This window comes from Myxocyprinus asiaticus, chromosome 14 (genome assembly GCF_019703515.2).
Source record: "Myxocyprinus asiaticus isolate MX2 ecotype Aquarium Trade chromosome 14, UBuf_Myxa_2, whole genome shotgun sequence".
Lineage (NCBI taxonomy): Eukaryota > Metazoa > Chordata > Actinopteri > Cypriniformes > Catostomidae > Myxocyprinus > Myxocyprinus asiaticus.
This window is the reverse complement of record NC_059357.1, coordinates 12,504,906-12,529,262: the sequence shown is the minus strand read 5'-3', so window position 1 is coordinate 12,529,262 and position 24,357 is coordinate 12,504,906. Positions and strand designations below refer to the sequence as shown.

General features: G+C 37.3%; 1 protein-coding gene across 4 annotated transcripts in view; it reads right to left on the bottom strand.

Moving 5' to 3' along the window:
• Positions 1-372: 372 nt before the first annotated feature.
• Positions 373-24,357, bottom strand: part of LOC127451925 (speckle-type POZ protein) — a 139,233-nt gene continuing 115,248 nt past the window's right edge. For all 4 annotated transcript variants that reach the window (XM_051716997.1, XM_051716999.1, XM_051716996.1 and 1 more), the window contains 4 exons: positions 18,832-18,887; positions 8,179-8,301; positions 7,373-7,515; positions 373-1,527 (listed from right to left, as the gene is read on the bottom strand). In XM_051716997.1, the coding sequence (XP_051572957.1) occupies positions 1,383-1,527; positions 7,373-7,515; positions 8,179-8,301; positions 18,832-18,887 (467 nt within the window). In that variant the 3' untranslated portion in view covers positions 373-1,382. The remainder of the gene's footprint in view (positions 1,528-7,372; positions 7,516-8,178; positions 8,302-18,831; positions 18,888-24,357) is intronic.

Sequence of the window (24,357 nt, the reverse complement as noted above, 5' to 3'; positions counted from 1 at the left end):
AAAGGATTAACTTTTTCTTTTGGTTGCTTTTCTCCAAAGTTTTGTGAGGATTTGCAGCAATTATTGTGTGTGCGATTTTCATCATTTTTATTTATTTATTTATAAACAAGATTAAGACCAAGGATGGTATAAAATACCTGCATTACCTTATTACGGAAACAAAGAGTGTCCTCTATGCTGTCTGACGGACGGTCTTTTATTTCTCTATCTTTCTTTTATGTAAAAGCTGATTCTTTGTTTCAGAGAGAGCTCTAGATTTGTGTTATCCATGACTGAGACCAAATAGAAAAATTTAATCAGCAGAAAGCAGGATCACTGTTAAGATATGACTGAAAAACAAACACTATGTTGTGTCTGTTAAAAAACAAAAGAACTCAAACACACACAAGTTTGTTTTTTGCATTTTTTTTCATATAGAAAGCCTGGATTCAAATACACAAGTGCTACAAGGAGGGAAAAAATCTCAAATAAACATCACAAGGAAAATAAAAAATAAAAAATTTCCATGAGCATTTCCCCATTTGTAAACTTGCTGGATCTGTCCATTCATTTGTCCTGTAATAGGAGACCAAAACATTGATTAAGAAGCCAGGATAGCTCTTGGTCAAAGTCAAAGTTCATTAAGGTGGCAAGTTTTATGTTCGGCTTTCTCAAGAAACAGAGGACAGTTCTGGAAAAAGCTGTTTGTCATCATACGGGAGTCATAAAGTCCCAAAGGAATCTACTCAATGCTAATGTCATCATTATGAGGACACATGCTACCTATTAAAAAGTTATTTTGTGACGATAATGGAGTTTGTTCTCTATTCCTTTCAACAGAACTCTCCATAAAAATCCCCCAATCCATAACTGTTAAGGGGAATGTCTATCGACTGACCGTTTTTGAAGAAGGGATGAAGTGGAGATGAAGAACCGGTTCAAACAGTGTAGGACAGCACACGGTGGTGCCAGTAAAAGGGGTTGTGTAAAAAAGTCCACAAACTCAAGTTTACCTGCCCAACCAAACGCTTCAGTCCTATATGGTTCTCAAATATGATTAATCTGCCCATGCTCATGAACCCAACACAGTCCCACGGAAACAAATGCATTTCTCTTCTGGACAGACAGCTGGGTTGGTGCAGAGGTTGGTCAAGTTTTGTAGAGTGTTTACCCTGCTGCAGTCTCCACATTTCCCGATAGTAAGGAAACCCTGCAACAAGAGGGTCCTTGGCGCACTGGAGGGGTCTGTTTGGATAACGTGGAAGGGAGGGGCAGATCAAGAGCTGGTTTTAGGCATCTAAAGGGACAAAGCTTGGGAGATGTAAATCTAAAATAGCACCCCCTTTTAGGCAGTTGTGTGAGTGTGTGTAGATGTGGGGGTTGGGTTACGGTAAGGGACGGCACTAAGACTGTTTAAGGCGTTTGCGAGGAGGACCCAGGAAAGGGCACTGGGCAGAGGCCAAGGAGCGGTAAGCCTCAGCAACCAGGTGGGGATGAGATGCCACCATGGACTTCCAGCCTGAGGTCTCCATCACATCTGACGCATGGCTGAGAGTGAGAGAGAGAGTGAGAGAGAGAGAGAGAGAGAGAGAGAGAGAGAGAGATTGAGACAGGGTTAAGAGTGTTTTCTGCAGCGCTGCTGAATCAGCTCCACGGTACATTATGACACTGTATCGATATTCACATAGCAAGAATCAATATTTGTTGTCACATATTTCATATTGATTGACATTTTTTAAACACCAGTCAGATCACGTAAGGATTTTGATAGTGAACGCAAAGCGCTGCGGTTTCACTGTAATTTAACGTTCACGTAATGGCAAAAGTTCTTGGCAGAACAGAATGAAGAAACATTTACAAATACACACAGAATATCTACCTTCATGATAAATAAGGGCTTTTGGGTTTAATCGGACAGCCTTAAAATAACGTGAAGAATTTCGGACAAAAAGATTTTACTATTGCATAATAATGTAATATAACATAATATAATATAACATAATATAATATAATATAACATAATATATAATAGTTATTAAGGTTGGTTGGGTTCCAAAAACATGTAATTGTATAATAAACAAAGACTAAAGTTGACCGATAGAAAGATTATAAGTGTTTGGAATATTTTGATATTTAAAATACTATTTTTCATGTTATTCTACCCCTGTGCAATATTTTCCAAGTTTTAAAGCCTTAAAAGGAGATTATATATCCCTATTTTCTTATATAATTCCAAGACAAATATGAATAAATTACTTCTTAAGGTGTGTATGATGTACACATACACCTAGAGAAGTGACAATTAATTGTGAAAGCCCTAAAACAGACTATTAATCGTAATCATCGAAAATTATATGTTGGATGCCAATGTGTGATTCTCTAAATATATCATTTTTTTCACATTGTGGAATTGAGAATGATGATGACCATCTTTTGCATTATGGTAATGAGAATTACTAAGAATGAATGAGAATTATTATATTATACCAAGTAAAATATGAATAAATTACTTCATAAAGAGATAGTTCACCCAAAAATGAATACTCTCTCATCATTTACTCACCATCATGCCATCGCAGATGTGTATGATTTTCTTCTGCAGAACACAAAGATTTTTAGAAGAATATTTCAGCTCTGTAGGTCCATACAAAGTGAATGGTGGCCAGAATTTTCAAGCTCCAAAAATCTCATAAAGGCAGCATCAAAGTAATCCATATGACACTGGTTAAATGAAACAAAAGTTACATTAAAAAACAGTTCAATATTTAAGTCCTTTTACTATAAATCTCCACATTCACTTTCAGAATGCGAAAGTGGAGATTTATAGGAAAAAAAAGGATTTCAATATTTATCCATTTCTAACCTGAAGTGATTGCATCGCTTCAGAAGGCATATATTAATCATATGGATTACTTCTATTCTGCCTTTTTGAAATTTTTGGAGCTTCAAATTTCTGGTCACCATTCACTTGCATTAAAAGGACCTACAGAGCTGAGATATCCCCCCCGAAGATCACCTCCTCCCCTCTTCAATGAGCTCAGCACCCTAAGGGCACTCACACTGCACTATCACGCGCACCAAAAAGTGGCCTTTAACGACATTTACTCGGAGTGTGTTTGTGCGAGAGACACTGACCTCTCTCTAACCGCACTATGCTGTTGCCCCCAAACACTTGGCATTAATTGCAGCACTTGCTCCCTGTGTCGACAGACTGGCTTGCGGGCAGATGCCCATACCACTTTCTCCAATGCAAAAGGTCACTGCCTGGTCACCAGTCACAAAGAACAGGTTACAAAACACAAGTCTTCCAACATAAGAAATTTGAAGAAAACAAGGCGGTCAAAGAAGCAAAAACAGCTTTTTTTTTTTTGCTAAACTACTAATTTGGTACTACTCTTTGTTTAAATAAATGAACTTAACATTGTCTTTGTGTTTGTTTTTGAGTTGCCACAGTATGCAATAGACTGGCATGTCTTAAGGTCAATATTAGATCAAAAATGGCAAAAAAGAAACAGCTTTCTCTAGAAACTTGTCAGTCAATCATTGTTTTGAGGAATGAAGGCTATACAATGCCTGAAATTGCCGAAAAACTGAAGACTTCATACAAAGGTGTACACTACAGTCTTCAAAGAAAGGACAACTGGCTCTAACAAGGACAGAAAGAGATGTGGAAGGCCAGATGTACAACTAAATAAGAGAATATTTAGAGCCTCTAGTTTGAGAAATAGACACCCAACATGTCCTCAGCTGACAGCTTCAGTGAATTCTACCCACTCAACACCAGTTTCATGTACAACAGTAAAAAGAAGACTCAGGGGTGCAGGCCTTATGGGACGAATTGCAAAGAAAAAGCCACTTTTGAAACAGAAAAACAAAAAGAAAAGATTAGAGTGGACAAAAAAACGCACACATTGGACAACAGATAATTGGAAAAGAGTGTTATGGATCTTAACACCATTGAGCTTTTTCGCGATCAGCTGGACTGTAAGTTGCGTGAGAAGTGCCCGACAAGACATCTATGGCACGTGCTACAGGAAGCGTGGGGTGAAATGTCACCTGAGTATCTGGACAAACTGACAGCTAGAATGGCAAGGATCTGAAAAGCTGTCATTGCTACATGTGGAGGATTTTTTTTATGAGAACTGTTTGAAGTAGTTTAAGAAGATCTGAATTTTCTTTTTGATATCGTGTAGGTCCCCCTCGTGCCGACAAAACAGCTCTGACCCATCGAGGCATGGACTCCACAAGACCTCTGAAGGTGTCCTGTGGTATCTGGCACCAAGACGTTAGAAGCATATCCTTTAAGTCCAGTAAGTTGCGAGGTTGGGCCTCCATGGATCGGACTTGTTGGCTCAGCACATCCCATAGATGATCAATTGGATTGAGATCTGGGGAATTTGGAGGCCAATTCAACACCTTGAACTCTTTGTCATGTTCCTCAAACCATTCCTGAACAATTTTTGCAGTGTGGCAGGGTGCATTATCCTGCTGAAAGAGGCCACTGCCATCATGGAATACCGTTGCCATGAAGGGGTGTACGTGGTCTGCAACAATCTTTTGGTAGGTGGTATGTGTCAAAGTAACATCCACATGAATCCCAGAACCCAAGGTTTCCGAGCAGAACATTGCCCATAGCATCACACTGCCTCCGCCGGCCTGCCTTCTTCCCATAGTGCATCCTGCTGCCATCTCTTCCCCAGATAAACAATGCACAAGCACCCGGCCGTCCACATGAACTAAAAGAAAACGTGATTAATCAGACCAGGTCACCTTCTTCCATTCCACCATGGCCCAGCTCTGACACTCACGTGCCTATTGTAGGTGCTTTCGGCGGTGGGCAGGGGTCAGCATGGGCACTCAGACCGGTCTGCAGCTATGCAGCCACATATGCAGCAAGCTGCGATGCACTGTGTGTTCTGACACCTTTCTATCATGGCCAGCATCAAGTTTTTAAGCAATTTGAGCTACAGTAGCTCTTCTGTGGGATTGGACCAGACGGGCTAGCCTTTGCTTCCCATGTGATCAATAAGCCTTGGGCGCCCATGACCCTGTCGCCGGTTCACTGGTTGTCCTTCCTTGGACTACTTTTGGTAGGTTCTAACCACTGCATACCGGGAACACCCCAAAAGACCTGCTTTTTTGGAGATGCTCTGACCCAGTCGTCTAGCCATCACAATTTGGCCCTTGTCAAAGTCGCTCAGATCCTTACGCTTGCCCATTTTTCCTGCTTCCAACACATTCAATTCAAGAACTGACTGTTCACTTACTGCCTAATATATCCCACCCCTTGACAGGTGCCACTGTAACGAGATAAATGTTTTTCACCTCACCCGTCAATGGTTTTAATGTGGCTGATCAGAGTATATATCTGGAGGGGCAAAATTATTTCAATAAATATTTCAATAAATATTTACATTTTTAAACAAATCATTAAATACATAATGGAATCGTTAAATAAAAAGTATAAAATCATTCAAGTAATAATTAAATCACGAAATAAATCAATAAATGCTGCTTGTGTCTCATTTCAGCACCAGTTTGCATCTATTTTCCTTTTAGCATTAAATTTGGGTTGATTTTTCATTTAAGCATGAGCTTCATGTCTTTACATTTTTTTATTTTTATTTCAGGGTTACGATCATCCATTACCAAGCTCAGCCATAGATGTGGTGTGAATAAAACACACTTAAACTTTCTAACCAGAAAGTCCAAATACACTCATTTTGAAAGGTGCCGCCCAATGAATGACGATAACCACAACCCTGAAAATGAACACAAAGCTCATGTTTTAATGAAATATCATCCCAAAGATAATGCTAAAATGAAAATGGATGCCATCTAGTGCTAAAATGAAATACATTTGTTGATTTATTTAGTGATTTAATCATTCATTAAATAATTTTATATATTTTTTTTATTAATTTAACTATGTATTTAATAATGTATTTATTTAGTAATTTGGCCCTCCATAATTTTTAAGAGCATTAAGATTATTTGTACTGTGGCACTATTTTGATGACAATTAAAATATTATCATTACCCCTAAATTCTCTTTACTGTAATGTGAAAAAGATACAATTTAAATTGCAAAATATTTATAAATCATGGTTGTATTTATAGTACTTCCTTGGTAATTACAAAAACCTCTAAAGCAAAATGTCTGAAAACATTACAGTATTAAAATGTGAGAATATGCTTAATAGTGATGGAAACATCACAATGCAAAAAAAACTTAATCTAAACAGTGGAGATGTTCCTGCAGGCAGTCATTGTCCTGTGATGTCTGGACACAAGTGTCTGACACAGTGGGAAAACTGCTCCACACTGAAACTAAACTGCAATGTGTGGCAATAAGCCATTGAGAAGAGAAGACCAATAACATAAACGGCAAACATGAAGGCAGGAAAGAAGGGCAGAGACGACGTATCATTTTGGAGAAGGGCTGTTTTTGTGCACATTTATTTTCTGTGTTGGCCTTGTTATTGCGGTCGGTGGGTGTTATGTGTAGAGACGGCGAGAGAGAGAGAGAGAGAGAGAGAGAGAGAGAGAGTGAACTGAAATGAGATGGCCACAGTCCAGTTTCACGCCAGCCAAGTTACTGCCATCAACAAAATGATTTCAAAATTACACCGTCCAAAAAAACTGCTGCAAAAGAGAGACCAAACAAGCTAGTAAAAATCAACAAAAGATAATGAAAGGGCAATTGAAGAAGTTCATGAGGGACAACAAGGGAAGACATAATATTAAAGTTTGGCAGTAATACAAGGAAGCCTGAAAGGAAGTGGTAAATATGACCCTCACAAGTCAAACAACTTGAATTGTCAGTCAAAAATTTACTGGCAAAACATCTCCTACAATATTATTAAACATTTGTGATTGATATGTTGGATGGCAATGGGTGATTCTTTAAATATATATAAAAAAAAAACAAAAAACATTCACACTGAGAATATGTTAATGACCATCTTTTTTTGCATCGCACTAATGAGAACAGGGGGGGGAGGGGGGCAAAATGTCAAACTGTCATGAAAATGTCATGAAACTAATGTCACAATGTAAAAAAAAAACTAATAATGGACCTAAAAACAGGCTTCATTTTCTCTATGCAAAATATAATTTTCTATTTGTTTGTTTTATTTTGGAGTAAAATAGGACGAGGATATTTTCTTGACAGGTTTCATAAGAATCACCAAAATATTGAATTCTGCTGGAATACATGCTTTTTGCCACCTTACTGGTGTAGTTACGGCATCTGTCTGCATGGGATAACAGGACCATGTTAATCAGCCAAACTTTGACCTATGACAGTCATTGTGAGTCCAGAGGGAGGGGTGTAGTGAAGGAGAGCAGTGATAGGTCCGGGGAGGGTCCAGATAAACACAGTGTCACTCACTAGTTGATGAAGTCGACGGCCTGTGTCTTGAGCTGGTCAGCGCTGTGCAGGTCGGCCAAGATCAGAATCTCCGCTGCATTTTCCACGGACAGACTGGTGCAAAGAGCGTCCTCACACATCACTTTCAGTCGCTCTAAAGCATACTAGAGACAGAGATGCACTTCAATAAAGGCCTAAGTCTGGGTGCCAATGTTGTGAAAATGATACCAGTACTGCATTAATATTGACAGTTGTTGGCTCGGCCTTAACAGTCGATTGTTATGCTATATTATATGTTATGTTATGATGTTTTGCTAGCTTCTGAAGAGGAATTGATACAACATGCGCACATTTTGGTCATTTTCTTGTTTCTTGTTTGCGTGTCTTCAAAAAGCCTGCTCCAAGAAGATCTTTTGTCATCGTGACATTTAATAAACCAATTTTTATACCTTATCATTTAAGAGGAAGAAATGCTGTATGGTGTAAATTTAGCTAAATATGGTATAGCTATAGTTTGGGGACAAATCTGTCCCCAGAAGTTGGCTAAATCTGACAAAACATCCCTTTAGGGACATTTTGGGATGTCTTCAAATGTAGTACATACTTACTCCCCCATAGGGTAGATGTACTTTGGACATACGATTCATAAAAGTTTTTTTATTATATATATAAAAAATGCAAAAAAAAAAATATATATATATATTTTTGGGATAGGGTTAGTCTGTTGTAATTATAGTTATAATTACTATATATAAAAGCAATAGAAGTCCATGGTGTGTTCTCATTTAGATAGGCTAGTAAAACATGTATTTGAGGAAGAGAGATACCTTGTCAGCAGCAGCGAGCAGGTCGTCGGCCATCTTGTCCAGGTTGGGTGCTTTTCCAGTGTAGATGAAGAACATCATCTCTTTAAAGACCTCAGCCTCCACATCATTGATCTCCACTCGGTTCTAGAAAACACATGACAGCAGAACCAGGTCAATCACAGAGTCTCTGAGAACAGCAGATCAGAAAACCTCCAACTCCCATTCAGCTTCTACGTGGCATCTTTATCCATGCTCTTATCAACAATATTTTGTCAGAGACAAACTACCTGCAATAGGGTGAACTCAAATCAACAAATCACACTTAAAGACCCCATGAAATGGTTTGACAAATGCAATTATTTTCTGTGCTTACATATTTCCTAAAAAAAAAAAAAGAAAGAAAGTGGGCGGGATGTTTCGAAGGGCAAGTAAAAGAGAAAAAAAAAATTTGTTGACACATTTTGTTCAGGTCAAATGGACTAACCCTAAAAAATAAAAAAAAAAATCAACAATTCATGATATTCTAAAATATTTATTTATATACATTTTACACTGAAAAATGTGTTTAATTTATTTTATTTTTTTTATGAATATGTTGTGTACACAACGTCAAGTATACGGTGGCCTTGAAGTGCAAAACAAAACAAATCTGAAACACAATGGCAAATGCAAAAACAAAAGAACAATTCAGAAACACAAATCATAAAACACAACGGCAAATACGAAAAAACAAAAGAACAAATCTGAAAACACAACGGCAAGTCAGAAAACAAAACAAAGACAGAAAAGACAATGATAATTCAGTCAAAACAGAAAGGGTAGGTACCATAGCTTCTCACCTGATTGGCTGTATGGATGATACTTAGCACTTTCTTCAAGATTGGTTCACTGCCCACTTGTGTTATTATTTCAAAATCCATGCTAAAAGCTCACTGATTGAAAATCGGAATCATTTGGAGTGGTTTCTCACTCAGAAAAACAGTAACGGGACACTTTCGAAAACAGAGAGCAAAAACAGCGACCGGAATAAAGTTAGTTTTAGGTATGATATCCACCAGGCACCATCTAAAATGTCCATAAACTTTGTTAAACTTTGGTGGCTCCAAGCATTCATTCAATTGACTTGCACGTTCTAACATAACAAACACTGTTATTAAAAAAGCATCTTCATATTCTAAAGGTTGCAGTAGGTTGCAACCTTACATTTTTTAATTACCACATATGAAAATTTGCCAGCAAGTCCAATTATATGTACACAGTGTTCAATTACTTTAGAAAAAAAAACAACACTGAAATTCACCAATATATTTTTTTCATATTCTTAAAGTTGTAGTAGGCTGCTAATGAATAGGCTGACTTCTTTCAGTATGTGCAATTATACAAATACAGTTTTCTATTATAAATAAATCACAAAAATGTATTAAGTTAGTCCTTCACACCACTGGCAGGCTACTACAACATTTGAAATGTAAAAATAACATCTTGATGATTTTGTTTTCTTTCTAAAAGAATTGAATACTGTATCCATATAATTGGACATATTGGGAAATCTCACCTAATGCAAGTAAATCTATCCATTGGCAGCAAATGGAACCTTTATAATTTGGATTTAAAAAATAAATTAAGAGTATTTTTAAGTTAGAACATGCAAGTCAGCTGAATGAACGCTTGGACGGCACCAACGTTTTAGCACAGTTAGTGGACTTTTAGTCAGTCCCTTACACACCATAGGTGGATATCGTACCTAAAACTAACTTTATCCCACTTGCTATTTTTGCTCTGTGTCCTAAAGTGTCCTGTTACAGCTTTACTGTGTGAGAACCAACTCCAATCTATTCAGTTTTTCAATCATTGAGCTTTTGGCATGGATTTTGAAATAATCACACAAGTGAGCAGTGAACCAATCATGAAGAAATGGCTAGGTATAATTTACACAGCCAATCAGGTGAGAAACTTTAGTACCTACCCTTTCAGTTTCAACTGACTTGTCATATTGTTTTCTTATGAAAACATAAGTTGTGTTTTTTTTTTTCCAGAGATTTCCTTATTTCTCAATGACCCTTTTACCAATAGACTTTCCTTTAAAATAAAGTAGGATTCAATTCATTCACCCATTTTACTGTGGCTGAAGTCTAGCCCCACGTTTACAGCGGATTGGTCTGTTGTAATTAAATATGGTGAGGTAATGTGCAGCTTTGATGCTTACACAGGTCTCTACAGTCCGAGCATTTCACTTGTATTTGCGAGTGAAAATTACAGCGTGTGAAAGTGGAAAATTACTTTGCTGCACTGGTGCGAGTGACAGCCGATTTTTTTTTTTTTTTTTAGCCAACCATCAGAATAAAAACTGCCTAATGCATCTAATCTCATATGAAAAGTACTTTAAATAGTGGTGCGTTAGTTATTTTTGCACTACGAGAGCCATTTTCTCACTCTCACAAGGCTGCGAGCGCTTTCCTCCCTCTTTCTCACGCGCACACACAGAGAGAGAAAGTGAAGAGTCATAGGCAGATATACCATGTAAAGATGTTTTAAGAAGAGTTTCTTGCTTGTTTTTTTAAAATCTCAAAATGACGGACAGCATTTTGAATTATTGACGGATATCTTAAAAATGTGTCACTCATACGCAAGGTTCTGGGAAAAAAACAGCGGGATACAGAGCATTGGTCAAAGACCTTGGTCTAGCGCAAGTTTTCATAGAAAAACAAATTTAAAAAAAATAGCATATACAGACGCATCCAATAACATTGTGAGGTAGTTTACAGTATGTGCACGTCAAAAAATACATTGTTAACATTTTATAACTTTCATGAATAACATTAAAATTAAGCATTATTGTATTATTTAATGCTTAAGAGATAGTTACAACTGAAAATACATTCAAATATTTATGAATGTCATGGAAGTTTGATATTCTATACTGAGTGTTGATGAACTACTAATCTGTTAAGAATTACCAATATAACGTTTGTTACTGCAAAAATGGAAGTATAAAGAGTTGTCAATATACTTTTATTTTATTAGATGCTCATAAAAGTTATCAGTCAGGACTGTTGTAGTTTGGAGCTGCCTTAGGTTAACTTAAAAAATAACTTGGAATAAGGTTTATTAGAGAAGGTGTCCTTTATGTATCAAGCATCTTTTCTTTCTGAATTCTGTAGTAATTCTTTTTACGTAAGTCTTTAAAAATCTGATGTCTGATTGTGCCCCAACATTTTTGACTGTGCCCCTAATGATAGCGTAGAGCCCTGCAAAATCGTCATCTCCAGTGTAGAGACACTGTTACACAAAGTAGACCTTGTTAGGCCAAGCTCACTCTACCATCTCTTGATGCAACTCTACTGGCTGTAACTACTTTTATTATTAAATATTGCGGTATAGTCTACTGGTAGCACTCTTGGAGTTTAAAGAGCTAATGTAACTGGCTCTGCTGTAGTTCTGCTTCTATGAGTTTAGAGATGTTTATGTGGGTGTTGAAACGCTTGTAGTTGCATAAGGTTGTGCTGGAGTCTGTCCTTTCCACTCCAGAGCTCCTACAGTCTGGTCTCCCCTGAGCACCCTACACCCAACTCATGAGACCACTGACCTCCACTGTATGAGTCAGAGCACATACGCACATGCAAAAGGACAGAGTGACTCCAAAAAGCAAATTAAAATACAGCTCAGGAAAGGCATATTCCCTGCGTCTGTTCTAGCCCTGATCAATGTTCCGGAATGAGTGCTGCAAGTTCTCTCTTCTGCTAAAGGCTGCCAGAGCTGGAGCTCTTTGTCGCTTGTCATGGCGGTAACAATGGTTTTTCCATCCCAGCCCGTCCATCACAGCTAAACCAATTAATGCAGCAACTGCAATGAAATCCAACGCACCAACATACATAGCAACACACCAAGGTCAAATTAAGTTTCACACAAAACCAAATAACTATTTATCGAAGACTATTACAGAAAAACAAAATTGTGCAGCTGAAGGGTGTGGAACAATCACATCTTAGGATGTTTTCACACTTGGTTCAATTGCTTTGACTGAAACAGAGTTCAGTTCCACCACTTTGCCTCTGCAGGTCTCTTTTCACATTGTGTTACTTGGCTTCGAACTGAGGTATCTTTGCATCATTAATGTAAGTACCACCATAAACAATCAGGAGGTGAAGGCAAGGTGAGTATTGTTTGCTTCAGTTACTGTATTTCTATATCTATGGATTTATGAGCAAAACTTAATGTACTTGCACATTAGAATGAGAGCTGCTCTATAAAGACAACTTAATTTCAACCAAACAAACTAGGGATGTGCACGAGTAGTCAAATACTCGAGTATTCGTTTTTGCAATAAGTATTTGAAAAGTAAAAATACTATTCAAATTTGGCAAAGTTTTGCTTTGCTGGCCATATATACAGTGAGATGCATGTTAAATCCTGAACACACAAACTAAAACTGGCAGTTATAACAGAATGCACTGGGTGGCGCTGTTGAGTGTGGACACAAGTTGATCACATTTGATTAGCAAACCGTTCTGTCAGTACGTTTAAATGGACACCAAAAAGCGGGTTATTGCCAGAATGTGGCTTACTGTGAGAAAGCGGAGTTCCTGTTTAAATGTACTGTATAAGCGGTGTACTCTTTACTCCTGTATATGTGCAACTCATCAGACAGCAGCGTCCCCGTTGCAATGTAATCCCTGCGACGCTTCTGAAAACAACAAACATGGCATCCGAGAAAGACTTTGCTAGCGGAGGGAAGGGACATTTCATCAATTAAACTGGTGTGTATAAATGAGTATACTTTACTGAGCATGTGGATATGCTTGTTTTCCTCAACAAAAAAATGACATGAGATACAATATAAACTATTATATGGCAAGTGTTTATAGTCGCCCTGTATGTTAATTGCGTCAGTCTACTTTATTAGCGGTTTCTTTTTCTTCACTTCGCTTGAGCTTAAATGCTTTCATTCTGTACTTTTTTGTTTTCACGCACTGTTTAAATGTTTTCAACAAAAAAACATAGGACGTAATATAAGCTTGTTTTGGATGTAATTAGATGCTTGTTTTTTTAAATGGTGATGCAAACTTTATAACTAAAAAAAATAATTTTACAACATCTTTCTCATTAATTACCTTCATTTAAATAATAGAATATTAAAGTATTTGTTTTTTAAGAGCTTAAATATTTGAATACCAAATTATTGATGAATGCCCATCCCTAAAACAAACCAAACTCTGACCTCAAATGATTCGGGTATGCACCAAAAGCTCTAGTGTGAAAACACTCTAAGTGGCCATTCACAGAGGAAACGTTTTTACATTCCATCTGCGCTATTTGTTAATTGAAGGTCTATGTTCACGTGCTAAATGGACATACTTGGTTTTCTTTGTATGCGTTTTGCACCTTGAACGCCATGCTTTTTAAGATGCCTTGCCTTGTTAAAAGTTTAGTTTTGACATGCGGCTTAGCGGATGAATGAATTCAATGGTCCAATCAGGTGGGGGCGGGATAAGCATACTTCTAAAATGGACAAGTGCATTGAGTGTTTATATTAGCAAGTAAGTATGCAAGTTAAAACACCTAAAAATGCACCTTCTGTTCAATTCCACTGCACTCCATCTAGCTATTTCATACACAATTTATGCTCTATCTATTAATGGCTCCTACATCAATAAGTATACAGCAGGTTCTCCTTTAGATGCACAGACGAAGAGAAACTCATCTGTTTATTCTCTTTCTCCTCTAAGGCAGCATTTCCTCTCTATTCTCTTTAGATTTTCCCAATTGGAGCATCAAAGCCATCAATATTCTACAGACGAACCAACCAAATCACCGAGCCCCAACCGTCATCTAAACCCAACACACAAATGCACATCTCAAATAGGGCTGGGCGATATATCGAATATTAACAACATAATCGAGATAATTTTGCTGCCAATGTAAAATTTACTAATATCATGAATATTGTGATGATTTTAATGTGCTTTCATTTGGCCATTAAGTTTCACAAAGAGCGCATCAGTAAACTAATTTCACGATCCTTCAGGGCTGCACAACGAATAAAAAATAAAATCAAAATGGAAAGTTGGTCATATGTGATTATTAATCCACAAAAGACTGCGATTTAAAGACAGATAAACATGGTCTGTGTGTGATTCAGAACAAACCGGTGACTAGCTGATCTGTGCATGTGCAATTGCACATGGCGGCGCTCTCAGATCAGTTCACGTGCATTGTGAAATCAAAGTAATGCAGATTCAAGCATTCGCGCAATTCCAAACATTAGTAACCACTACAAGATATTACTCAAATTTACAAATGTGGCACAGAATAACAGAAAAGGAGGAAATCACAGTGTTTCAGGAACTGCGGAACATTGCGAACTGTCAAATACACGTCGCCTTTTCTGTGTCACAATAAAAGCTCCTTGTGAAGTTGAAGTAAATATGACAGCACTTTTGGTGTGTCAAAATAAAAGCCTCAGGTGGAGGTGAAGTAAACAGGACAGAAATATATTAATTTTGTATAACACAAATCTAATAATCAGAATAATTCGGCATTATATTATAATAAACCTGATGTGTCTCAGCAATAATTTTGTATTATGCCATTTAAAATAAGTAGCAGCTTTGCACACCTTCACAAAAATGTAATAGTAAAAACATTTGAAGGTAAATAATGCTTTTTATTAAGCTACTAGGTATCATTGTATATGAAATATAAAGATAAAGTCCATATCAATGAAAATGATTGGATTTCATTCTCCCTTGTGTTTATTTAATGAAAAACTAATTATTTTAAATAGATTTTTATTTAATGTCTTAAAAATCTTGAATCTACTTGGCTACAATGGCTGTTTGGATGAAATGATGGTTCCTCTGATAAAAAAAAAAATACATAAAAAAAACAAACACTTCTGAGCCATTTCAGAGCATATACATAATTATCTAAATATATCTAATATCGTCAATATCAAGATATAATTTAAGACATATCACCCAGCCCTAATCTCAAGCACTCTATTTTCATATATGTGGCCACACTCACTTTCATACGTGCTTGTACACAAACTGAGCCCCAAGATCCCATTGTTCATCTATTAACCACACACACACTAAACTGTCTCTCGCACATTTGCATGATCCTCACAGAGTTTAATAAGCGGCACAAGCTAGAAGAACAACAGGAAATCTCACTGCACCACAAATCCTGAATGCAAGCACATCCTGTCCCAAAAAAAGGAAAGAAAAAACAGCGCATGATGAAACTCTGGGAAAGGGAGATGTGGAGAGAAAGACAGGAGGAGGGCAGAGGAATACTGGATCAGCAAATGGTGAATGAGGAATATCATAGCTGAAGAAAAGAAACATAGGAAGTGTTGTCAGTGGAAGTGTAAGGGGTTATCTAACAGGATGAGCTCCTACATTCCATCCTTGCTATTTTTAAATTTTTTGTCTATGTACATATGCGGAAGAGGGACAGCTTTGGCCCCTGTGTTGAGTATCACTGTTTTTTCAGCATCTCACGCCATGAGCGCTGCATTTCAAGACAGTATGCAGAGTTAAAAATAGTAGATAAATAAATATACATTGTAAATACTAACAGTAATCTCAAAGTGTTTACTCAACTTAATTTTAAGTTTTTACTATTCTTACTAGTTTTAATTAAGTTACCATTACTCTCTAAATCCTAAAGTTTAATAAAAACATAAGAGGTCTTATTAAACTGTACTTGAAATGTCACATTTTGGAATCGTAACTCAAATACATACACTGGCGGCCAAAAGTTTGGAATAATGTACAGATTTTGCTGTTTCAGAAGGAAATTGGTACTTTAATTCACCAAAGTGGCATTCAACTGATCACAAAGTATAGTCAAGACATTACTGATATAAAAAACAGCTCCATCACTGTTTGAAAAAAGTCATTTTTGATCAAATCTAGACAGGCCCCATTTCCAGCAGCCATCACTCCAACACCTTATCCTTGAGTAATCATGCTAAATTGCTAATTTAGTACTAGAAAATCACTTGCCATTATATCAAACACTGCTGAAAACTATTTGGTTCGTTAAAAGAAGCTTAACATTGTCTGTGTTTGTTTTTGAGTTGCCACAGTATGCAATAGACTGGCATGTCTTAAGGTCAATATTAGGTCAAAAATGGCAAAAAAGAAACCGCTTTCTCTAGAAACTCAGTCAATCAATCATTGTTTGAGGAATGAAGGCTACACAATGCTTGAAATTGCCAAAAAAACGGAATACTTTATACAAAGGTGTACACTACAGTCTTCAAAGACAAAGGACAACTGGCTCTAACAAGGACAGAAAGAGATGTGGAAGGCCAGATGTAGAACTAAACAAGAGGATAAGTACATCAGAGTCTCTAGTTTGAGAATTAGACACCTCACATGTCCTCAGTCCAAAGACAAGACTCAGGAGTGCAGGCCTTATGGGAAAAATTGCAAAGAATAAGCCACTTTTGAAACAGAAAAAAAAAAAGGTTAGAGTGGGCAAAGAAACACAGACATTGGACAACAGATAATTGGAAAAGAGTGTTATGGATTTTAAACCCATTGAGTTTTGTGGGATCAGCTAGACTGTAAGGAGTGTAAGAAGTGCCCAACAAGCCCAACATTTATGACAAGTGCTACAGGAAGCGTGGGGTGAAATGGGGTGAGTATCTGGACAAACTGATAGCTAGAATGCCAAGGATCTGCAAAGCTGTCATTGCTGCATGTGGAGGATTTTTTGATGAGAACTCTGAAGTAGTTTAAGAAGTTTTGAAAAAAAAATTCAAATTGTAATAGTAATTTTTCACGTTATTAATGTCCTGACTATATTGTATATGACTGACACATTGTGATCAGTTGAATGCTACTTTGGTGAATAAAAGTACCAAATTCTTTCCACAAGAGCAAAATCTGTAAGTTCTTTAAAGTTTGGCTTTGAGTACCACCAAGTCAAAATTAACAGGTACAAAATTGCAGCTGTGTGGAATACCCATAAACCCTTGCGCTTGAATAAATTGTTTGGTCAAAACAAGGGAACCTATGTAGTAAAATAATAGTTTTTTTATTTAAAAATGTGTTTAGTTTTAATTTTTATGACTATGGTTGTTTTGTTGTAGCTGGTTGATAATTGAGATTTTTGTGAAGTTACCATGAGGGTGATTAGTGTTACCTCTGGTGAACTTGGAGCCGGTTAAGTAAGCCATTCTTCTTTACTCAACTGTACTTTACGAAAGTGCAGATTTATGTGCACTAAGAAGTACTGAGTAGAGTCCAGTGTGCCATATAGCTAACCTAGAGTCTAGTAATAATTGCCTTTGTATTGTATAATACATGTTATAACCCAATTTAAATAAATCAAAACAACGATACTTTAATCACAGATGAGATAAGATTACTTGTAACTAGTTAACATTACTTAAAAATTAAGTTTAGTTTACTTGAGCCAAATAAGTATGTTTACTTAGAAAAGGCATGAAAACCGATTGCCTTGCAAAATCTAAATAAGATCAACTAATTCGATTTTACAGTGTTGCTGTTTTTAACGCAAGAAAGCACCCTGTGTGAAAGCCACCATGCAGAGTTTTTGGGTTGGCTGGACAGCTGTCATAAACAGCCATACATACTCAAGTGAGTGTGTGAAAGAATGAAATGCCAAATCTACTCATCTCCCAAAGACAGACAGCAGCTGCACACCAGCTGTTTGAATGCTGGAACAATTTGAATTTATTTTTAGGGTGTTAAGCTGCATATTTATAAAATGCTCAGTTATGATTCCATAATTCTGATCGATGCCTACATAAAATAGCTGATATATGCAAACATGACTACATATCAGCTGAATTCTATATTAAAGTGCAAATCTTTTGTTAAATCTTTTATTTTTACATGCTTGATTTTCACATCACTTAGCTTGGCTCATTTATTTCTTTTTTGAAAATAACTAGAATATGACTTGAATCCAAATATCGCAAGTGTTAATTTTAACAGCCCTAAAAATAGGGCTGGGACGATTCATCGACGTAATCGACATCATCGATTACAGAAATACGTCGATTTGCATAACATGCGTCGGCACGTCGCAATGGAGTAATTAAAATGATTTATCGACTAATCGGAAAAATAATCGTTAGATTAATCGATAAAAAAAATTCGTTAGGTGCAGCCCTACCTAAAAATAACACATTGTCTTACTTGGATTAATTTAGATAGACAGAGGTAACTCTCTCAATTTACAAAGACAATCTTCAACACCTATATGAACAAATTTCTTTGCTTCATTCTAAAACAGGTCTAATATGACTGTCACATTAAGAACACACAAAAGAAAATGGCAAATAGTGATTTATGATCTGCTATTAATAATTTACCAAAAGAGGAAGATGGTACAGTTGAGCAGCTCTATAAATATAGAGGTATTAGACCACAGACACAAGCACATATGGACTGAAAATTAATCCTCTGATAGGTAGGATGGATTTGAGCCCTACTGAGAGATCACTAATAAATTGAGGCAGAATTAAGACATTAGAAGAACACTTGCATGAAGAAAAACAAGCAATGCACGAAAAAAAAGTCTGAGTGGCTCTGTGATATGAGAGTGTAAAAGGATGGGAGTTTTGTCACAGCTTTTTAAGTTAAATTAGAGAATGAGAGAAAAGAGAGGTAGACAAAAAACAAGACTCACCTTTTTACTCTCCTCCATCTCATGTTCGAACATAGCGCTGAAAACTGGGGAACGTGCTGAAAGAGAGAAAAAAATGTTTGTACACATAACAAACATGTCACAAAAAAAGTCAGGTTTATACCCACCTCTTGAAACAAAATACAGGCTTAAAATGTAATAAGGAATATTAAGGATCTCTGAAGGATAGTGAGTAATAGGGAGCTTTTTAGCAATCAACATTAAGAAATATACTGGCATTTCCTAAAGGAAATACTATTACTTGCAAGGCAACAAAAGAATAGTGTTAAAGTTTGAGGTAAACTTTTGAAGGCTTTGGTTGCAAATTAATTTGGGTTAAATATAATAATGCATCAGAGCTGGGCCTGGGTAGCTCAGCAAGTATAGACGCTGACTACCACCCCTGGAGTCACAAGTTTGAATCCAGGGCGTGCTGAGTGACTCCAGTCAGGCTTCCTAAGCAACCAATTGGTCCGGTTGCTAGGGTGGATAGAGTCACGTTGAGTTAACCTCCTCGTGGTCGCCATGTGGTTCTCGCTCTCGGTGGGGCGTGTGGTGAGTTGTGCGTGGATGCCGCGGAGAATAGTGTGAGCCTCCACACCTGCTAGGTCTCCACGGTAACGCACTCAACAAGCCACGTGATAAGATGCGTGGATTGACTGTCTCAGACGCGGAGGCAACTGAGATTCATCCTCCGCCACCTGGATTGAGGCGAGTCACTACACCACCATGAGGAAATAGAGCGCACTGGGAATTGGGCATATCAAATTGGGGAGAAAAGGGGAAAAAATTAAAATAAATAAATAATGCAGAGCCACTTTGCGGCTACTCAAAGTGCATCTTGTTTTCAGTTGGCTGCACACCAGTACCAACAGTCTCAATTTAGTGTGCAAACAGATGTAAGATAGAAGACCAATTGCATTTCAGTTGGCAAATACTACAGTGATGTCATTGCTGTAAAATTTTGAACAGCAAACATTCTATTAATATAAGTCAAGGGGAGATTTATAAACTTTCATCTTAAATTTCTTAAATATAATGTTTACAAAATAAATTAATAAATAAGATGGCACACCAAGGACTTAAATAATCAACAAATCCAAGTTTTAATGGAGTCTGTGAATTAAATGGTTAAGCCTGAATTAACTGGAGTTTAGCTGAAGTTAAATACTTAGGTTTAGGGGTTTGTTCTAATGTTTGAGGAATACCAATGCAATGCTGCCTTGCAAGTTCTGTAACTAAATATCTTACAGTTGTTCCTCATACACTTTTTGTGCCTTGTGCAGCAATTGTGGAACACATTGGCTGATTAACCCAGAGAATGAAGTCAGCTCAGACCTTCATCTGTCTGATAAGCCTGGATATGTAGTCAGATCTGTCTAGGGCAACTTTAACTTGTTTAAAGGAGTGTGGGAAGTCTGGCACATTATCACACATGCACACAGTCTAATCACAGCTCAGACACCAGCCAATCAGCTCCATCTCCACAGCGATTAATGAGCACTATAAGGTATGGCAAGATAGCGAGGAATCCCACCTCACCATGAGTGACAGAATCAGAGAGAGAGAGACAGTGAGAGTGAGAGCGAGAGAGAGAGAGAGACAGAGAGAGAGTGAGGGCTGAGCTCTGTTTGGTGTTGAGTTCTAATTTTCATATCATTTGTGATGATTTTGTTGACAATCTAAAACCAAGCAACATATGTGAATATCGCAAGGATTTTAGAAAAAGTTCAGTTAGTTTGTCCTTTAATCCATTCAAACTGTAATTTTAATGAATCAAACCTCTAATTTAACTATTTAAAAAATATTCACTGAGGGGGCCTGGGTAGCTCAGCGAGCAATGACGCTGACTACCAAACCTGGAGTCGTGAATTCGAATCCAGGGTGTGATGAGTGACTCCAGCCAGGCCTCCTAAGCAACCAAATTGGCCCAGTAGGGAGGGTAGAGTCACACGGATTACCCTCCTCGTGGTCAGTGACTGTCCTAGAAGTGGAAGCAACTGAGATTTGTCCTCCGCCACCCGGACTAGGTGGACCTAGTGAGTATTGGGAATTGGGCATACCAAATTGGGGCATTAAAAAAAAAAAAAAAAAAACTTTCACTGAAGTCTCATTTGTGCCATTTTTTCTATATACTAAAAGGGACAGAAGTGGACTGAGGCAGGCAGACCGACTGTTAGAGACTACTGTATTGTCTGATAACTGTGTCCTTTTGGCCAATTTAAAAAAGGTATTTGGTAATTGCTTTTCTCAAGTCATTTGCCAGTTGCTTTTCCTCATCCATTTGCCAATGGCTTTTCTTTTTCATTTTGCTTTTCCTTTTCTTTCTCCAATTGAGAATCTAGTTTAAAAAATGCCATTGGACTGTTGACTCGTGGGAGCAACCAATGAACTTTTGACTCAGTTATAAGTCACCCTCTCTCCCACGTGCCACTCAAAGAGGATGTAAGACTGCCTGTCATTGTATGATGGTACAAGCAGTTTACGTGATATTATTGGATCTGCGAATCCCGTGCATAAGAAACGGATGCGAAGCATATAATAAGTTAATGGTGGCTCGTTCACTGTTGCTGTGAAATGCTGAACGCGGCCCTACCGGTGCATGCAGAGTGATTTGTGTCCAGGATGAGAGCTGGTAACCGTGATGCTGTCAACAGAACCAGCCCCCCAACCTGTGCCCCGAACTGAAACATGCGCAGAAAATGCCATTTGCCTCACCCTACTTCACCGCTTGAGGTACAGAGATGATGAAGAATACCACCAGATCCTGTATTAAGTTGGCACCCCATATAATTAAATCTTTACCAAATCTATACCATTCAAAAATGAACGTTTGTGCTGGTTCGATGTTTGAGATATTAGACATTATTTTCTTGGCTGTGTGACGTCACTTTCCACCTCATGAGGTCCAAATCGCTCCAAACCGGTGCCGTTCATATGTGCTCAGTTTGTGTCGTTAAAAGAAACACTGTAACTATTTCCCTTCCTTAGTTATAGCAAGAAACATTTTGGGAGCAGTGATGTCATTCCAAATCGCTCCGAACTGGTGTCGTTCATTTGTGCTCTATTTGTGCTGTCAAAAGAAACATCATAACGTTTTCCTTCATTGTACTAAACAAGATCGCTTTTGTGAGCCGTGAAATCGCGCAGGCTAAACCCCATGTCAGTCACTTTCACCTGTCTCCATCGTTTGTGCTCGCTTCTGGTTTGTGCCATGTTTAGCATCATTGAAGTGTTAATTTTTTGGCAAAGATTAATCTTTCAGCCCATCAAACTCCAAATGCAACAGCAAAAATTGTCCGTGTTTGTGCTGCAAATTATGATTTGTTTATAGATTATATGTGAGACTGTGAGACTAAATCTTTCACCACATCAAACTCAAACATATATCTCTCTTTCTCTGTCAGGAAATATCAGATTTGGTCTGATATTTAAACCAGGGATGAAAACTACTCACCTTTCAGCTAAAGTCACCTTTTCTGAAGCTAATTTGCCCAAATTGTTTGGTAAAATTTATACATTTTCCTTATTAAAATCACTTTAAATGGTTACTTTAAGCTTAAAAACTTAAACTTGAAACTCAGTTATTCTAGATTTATCTACAGTCATAGCAAAACATATCAAAATACAATACAAATCAAATAATATATATATTTTTTAAAAGTTAGTAACTAAGTTTTTTCTCATAAGCTTAGAACCTTTTGATCTAAAGGCTTATGGTCAAATGCTTCCAGCATATGAAATCATTCAGTACGGTTTAAAAAGCATCCCAAGATCACCTGAAGTTGATTGAGAAAATGAACAGAGTGTGCAGAGCTGGAACAGACAAAAGGCTACACTGAAGAAGTTCAAATATAAGATGTTTCTGATTTAATTTGTTTTGGTCACTGCATAATTTCCATACTTGTGTTACTTCTTAGTTTTGATGACTTAATAGCCTACTCTAAATTATAAAAAATGTGCAGCAACAAATAATAAAGAATAGTCAAGTGTGATCAAACTTTTCCGAAGAGCTCTAGGCTTCCGTCCGCACTGTTTTATAATTGATTTCAATGTAAATGTGCGCTAGATTGACGTCTTTGGTGGCTTGTTCGTGTTTTTAGATGTCAAGTTAAAAAAGAACCTAAACTGTTAAACGTACGTCTCGAGTCGAAACACCTATGTTTTGCTCTTTTGTGGCGCTGCATGTAATTTTAGTGCAATAACAATGCATTCCAGCATATGAATGGCACCTAACATGTTTTCAAACATTGCACTGAAATTTCAAAGAAATATTTTTAAAATTAGCTACCATCTTGGCCTATGCAATTACACAAACGCTGTCAACGCATGTCGCGCCAGCTTCTAGATAAATTAAAATGAATAAAAGCAAATTCAGAGCTGAAAGCTGTGGCTGTTTACTTGTGAAAACAATTCTGAATAATTAACCTGTATAAACATGATGTAGAGCTTTGTTCACCAGTCTCGCATATAGCCTTTAAACAAACCATAATTTGCAGCACAAACACAGACAATTTTTGCTGTTGCATTTGGAGTCTGATGGGCTGAAAGATTAATCTTTGCCAAAAAATTTATGCTTCAACGATACCAAACATGGCACAAACCAGAAGCAAGCACAAACTATGGAGACAGGTGAGAGTGACTGACATGGGGTTTAGCCTGTACGTTTTCGCGGCTCCCAAAACCTATCTTGTTTAATACAAAGAAAGCACAAATCGAGCACAAACGAACGACACCAGTTCGGAGCGATTTGGAGTGATGTCACTGCTCCCAAAAAGTTTCTTGCTATATCTAAGGAAGGGAAATAGTTACGGTGTTTATTTTAACAGCACAAATCGAGCACAAACGAACGGCACCGGTGGACCAAGTGACATCACACAGACAAAAAAAAATATGTCTAATATCTCAAACACCGATCCAGCACAAACGTTCACTTTTTCAGCACAAATCAGCACAAACGCAGCACAAAAGAATGATATAGATTTGGTAATGATATCATCATATGGGGTGCCAACTTCACAGAGGTTACTAAAGCTATTGCTTCTCTGCATTGCCTGACCTTACAGCTATTCACCTGTTTCATTACTGTATGACTGCTCTCTCTGCCATATTTGTGAACAAAGCCCATATACTTTACCTTCTGTGCACTGTGAGATCATCAATCATAAGCACTTGGACACGATGAAACTTTGCTAAACTGTTTCTGTTTATAAAGCTTTATAGTGTTACCTTTCATTTACACAACCAGAAGGTCTTTTTTTGTACTGTTAAGTTACTGTTTCATTTCACACAATTCTAGCAGTGACTTGTTGGTTATTGTTTTTTTGCTCTCGGAAAATGTCCGGCCTAAATCTTGGACATTTTAATTGCTATTATCTGTGTCAATTAAATTTTGCCTATAACATAATCGATTCAGGTAAAATTAAAATGTAAATTCATTCAAAATTCATCTTTAAATGAATAAAGATGAGCACAGTAAAAGATTAAGCAAAAACTTAATTTGCGACATTATAACAGATATACACAGCA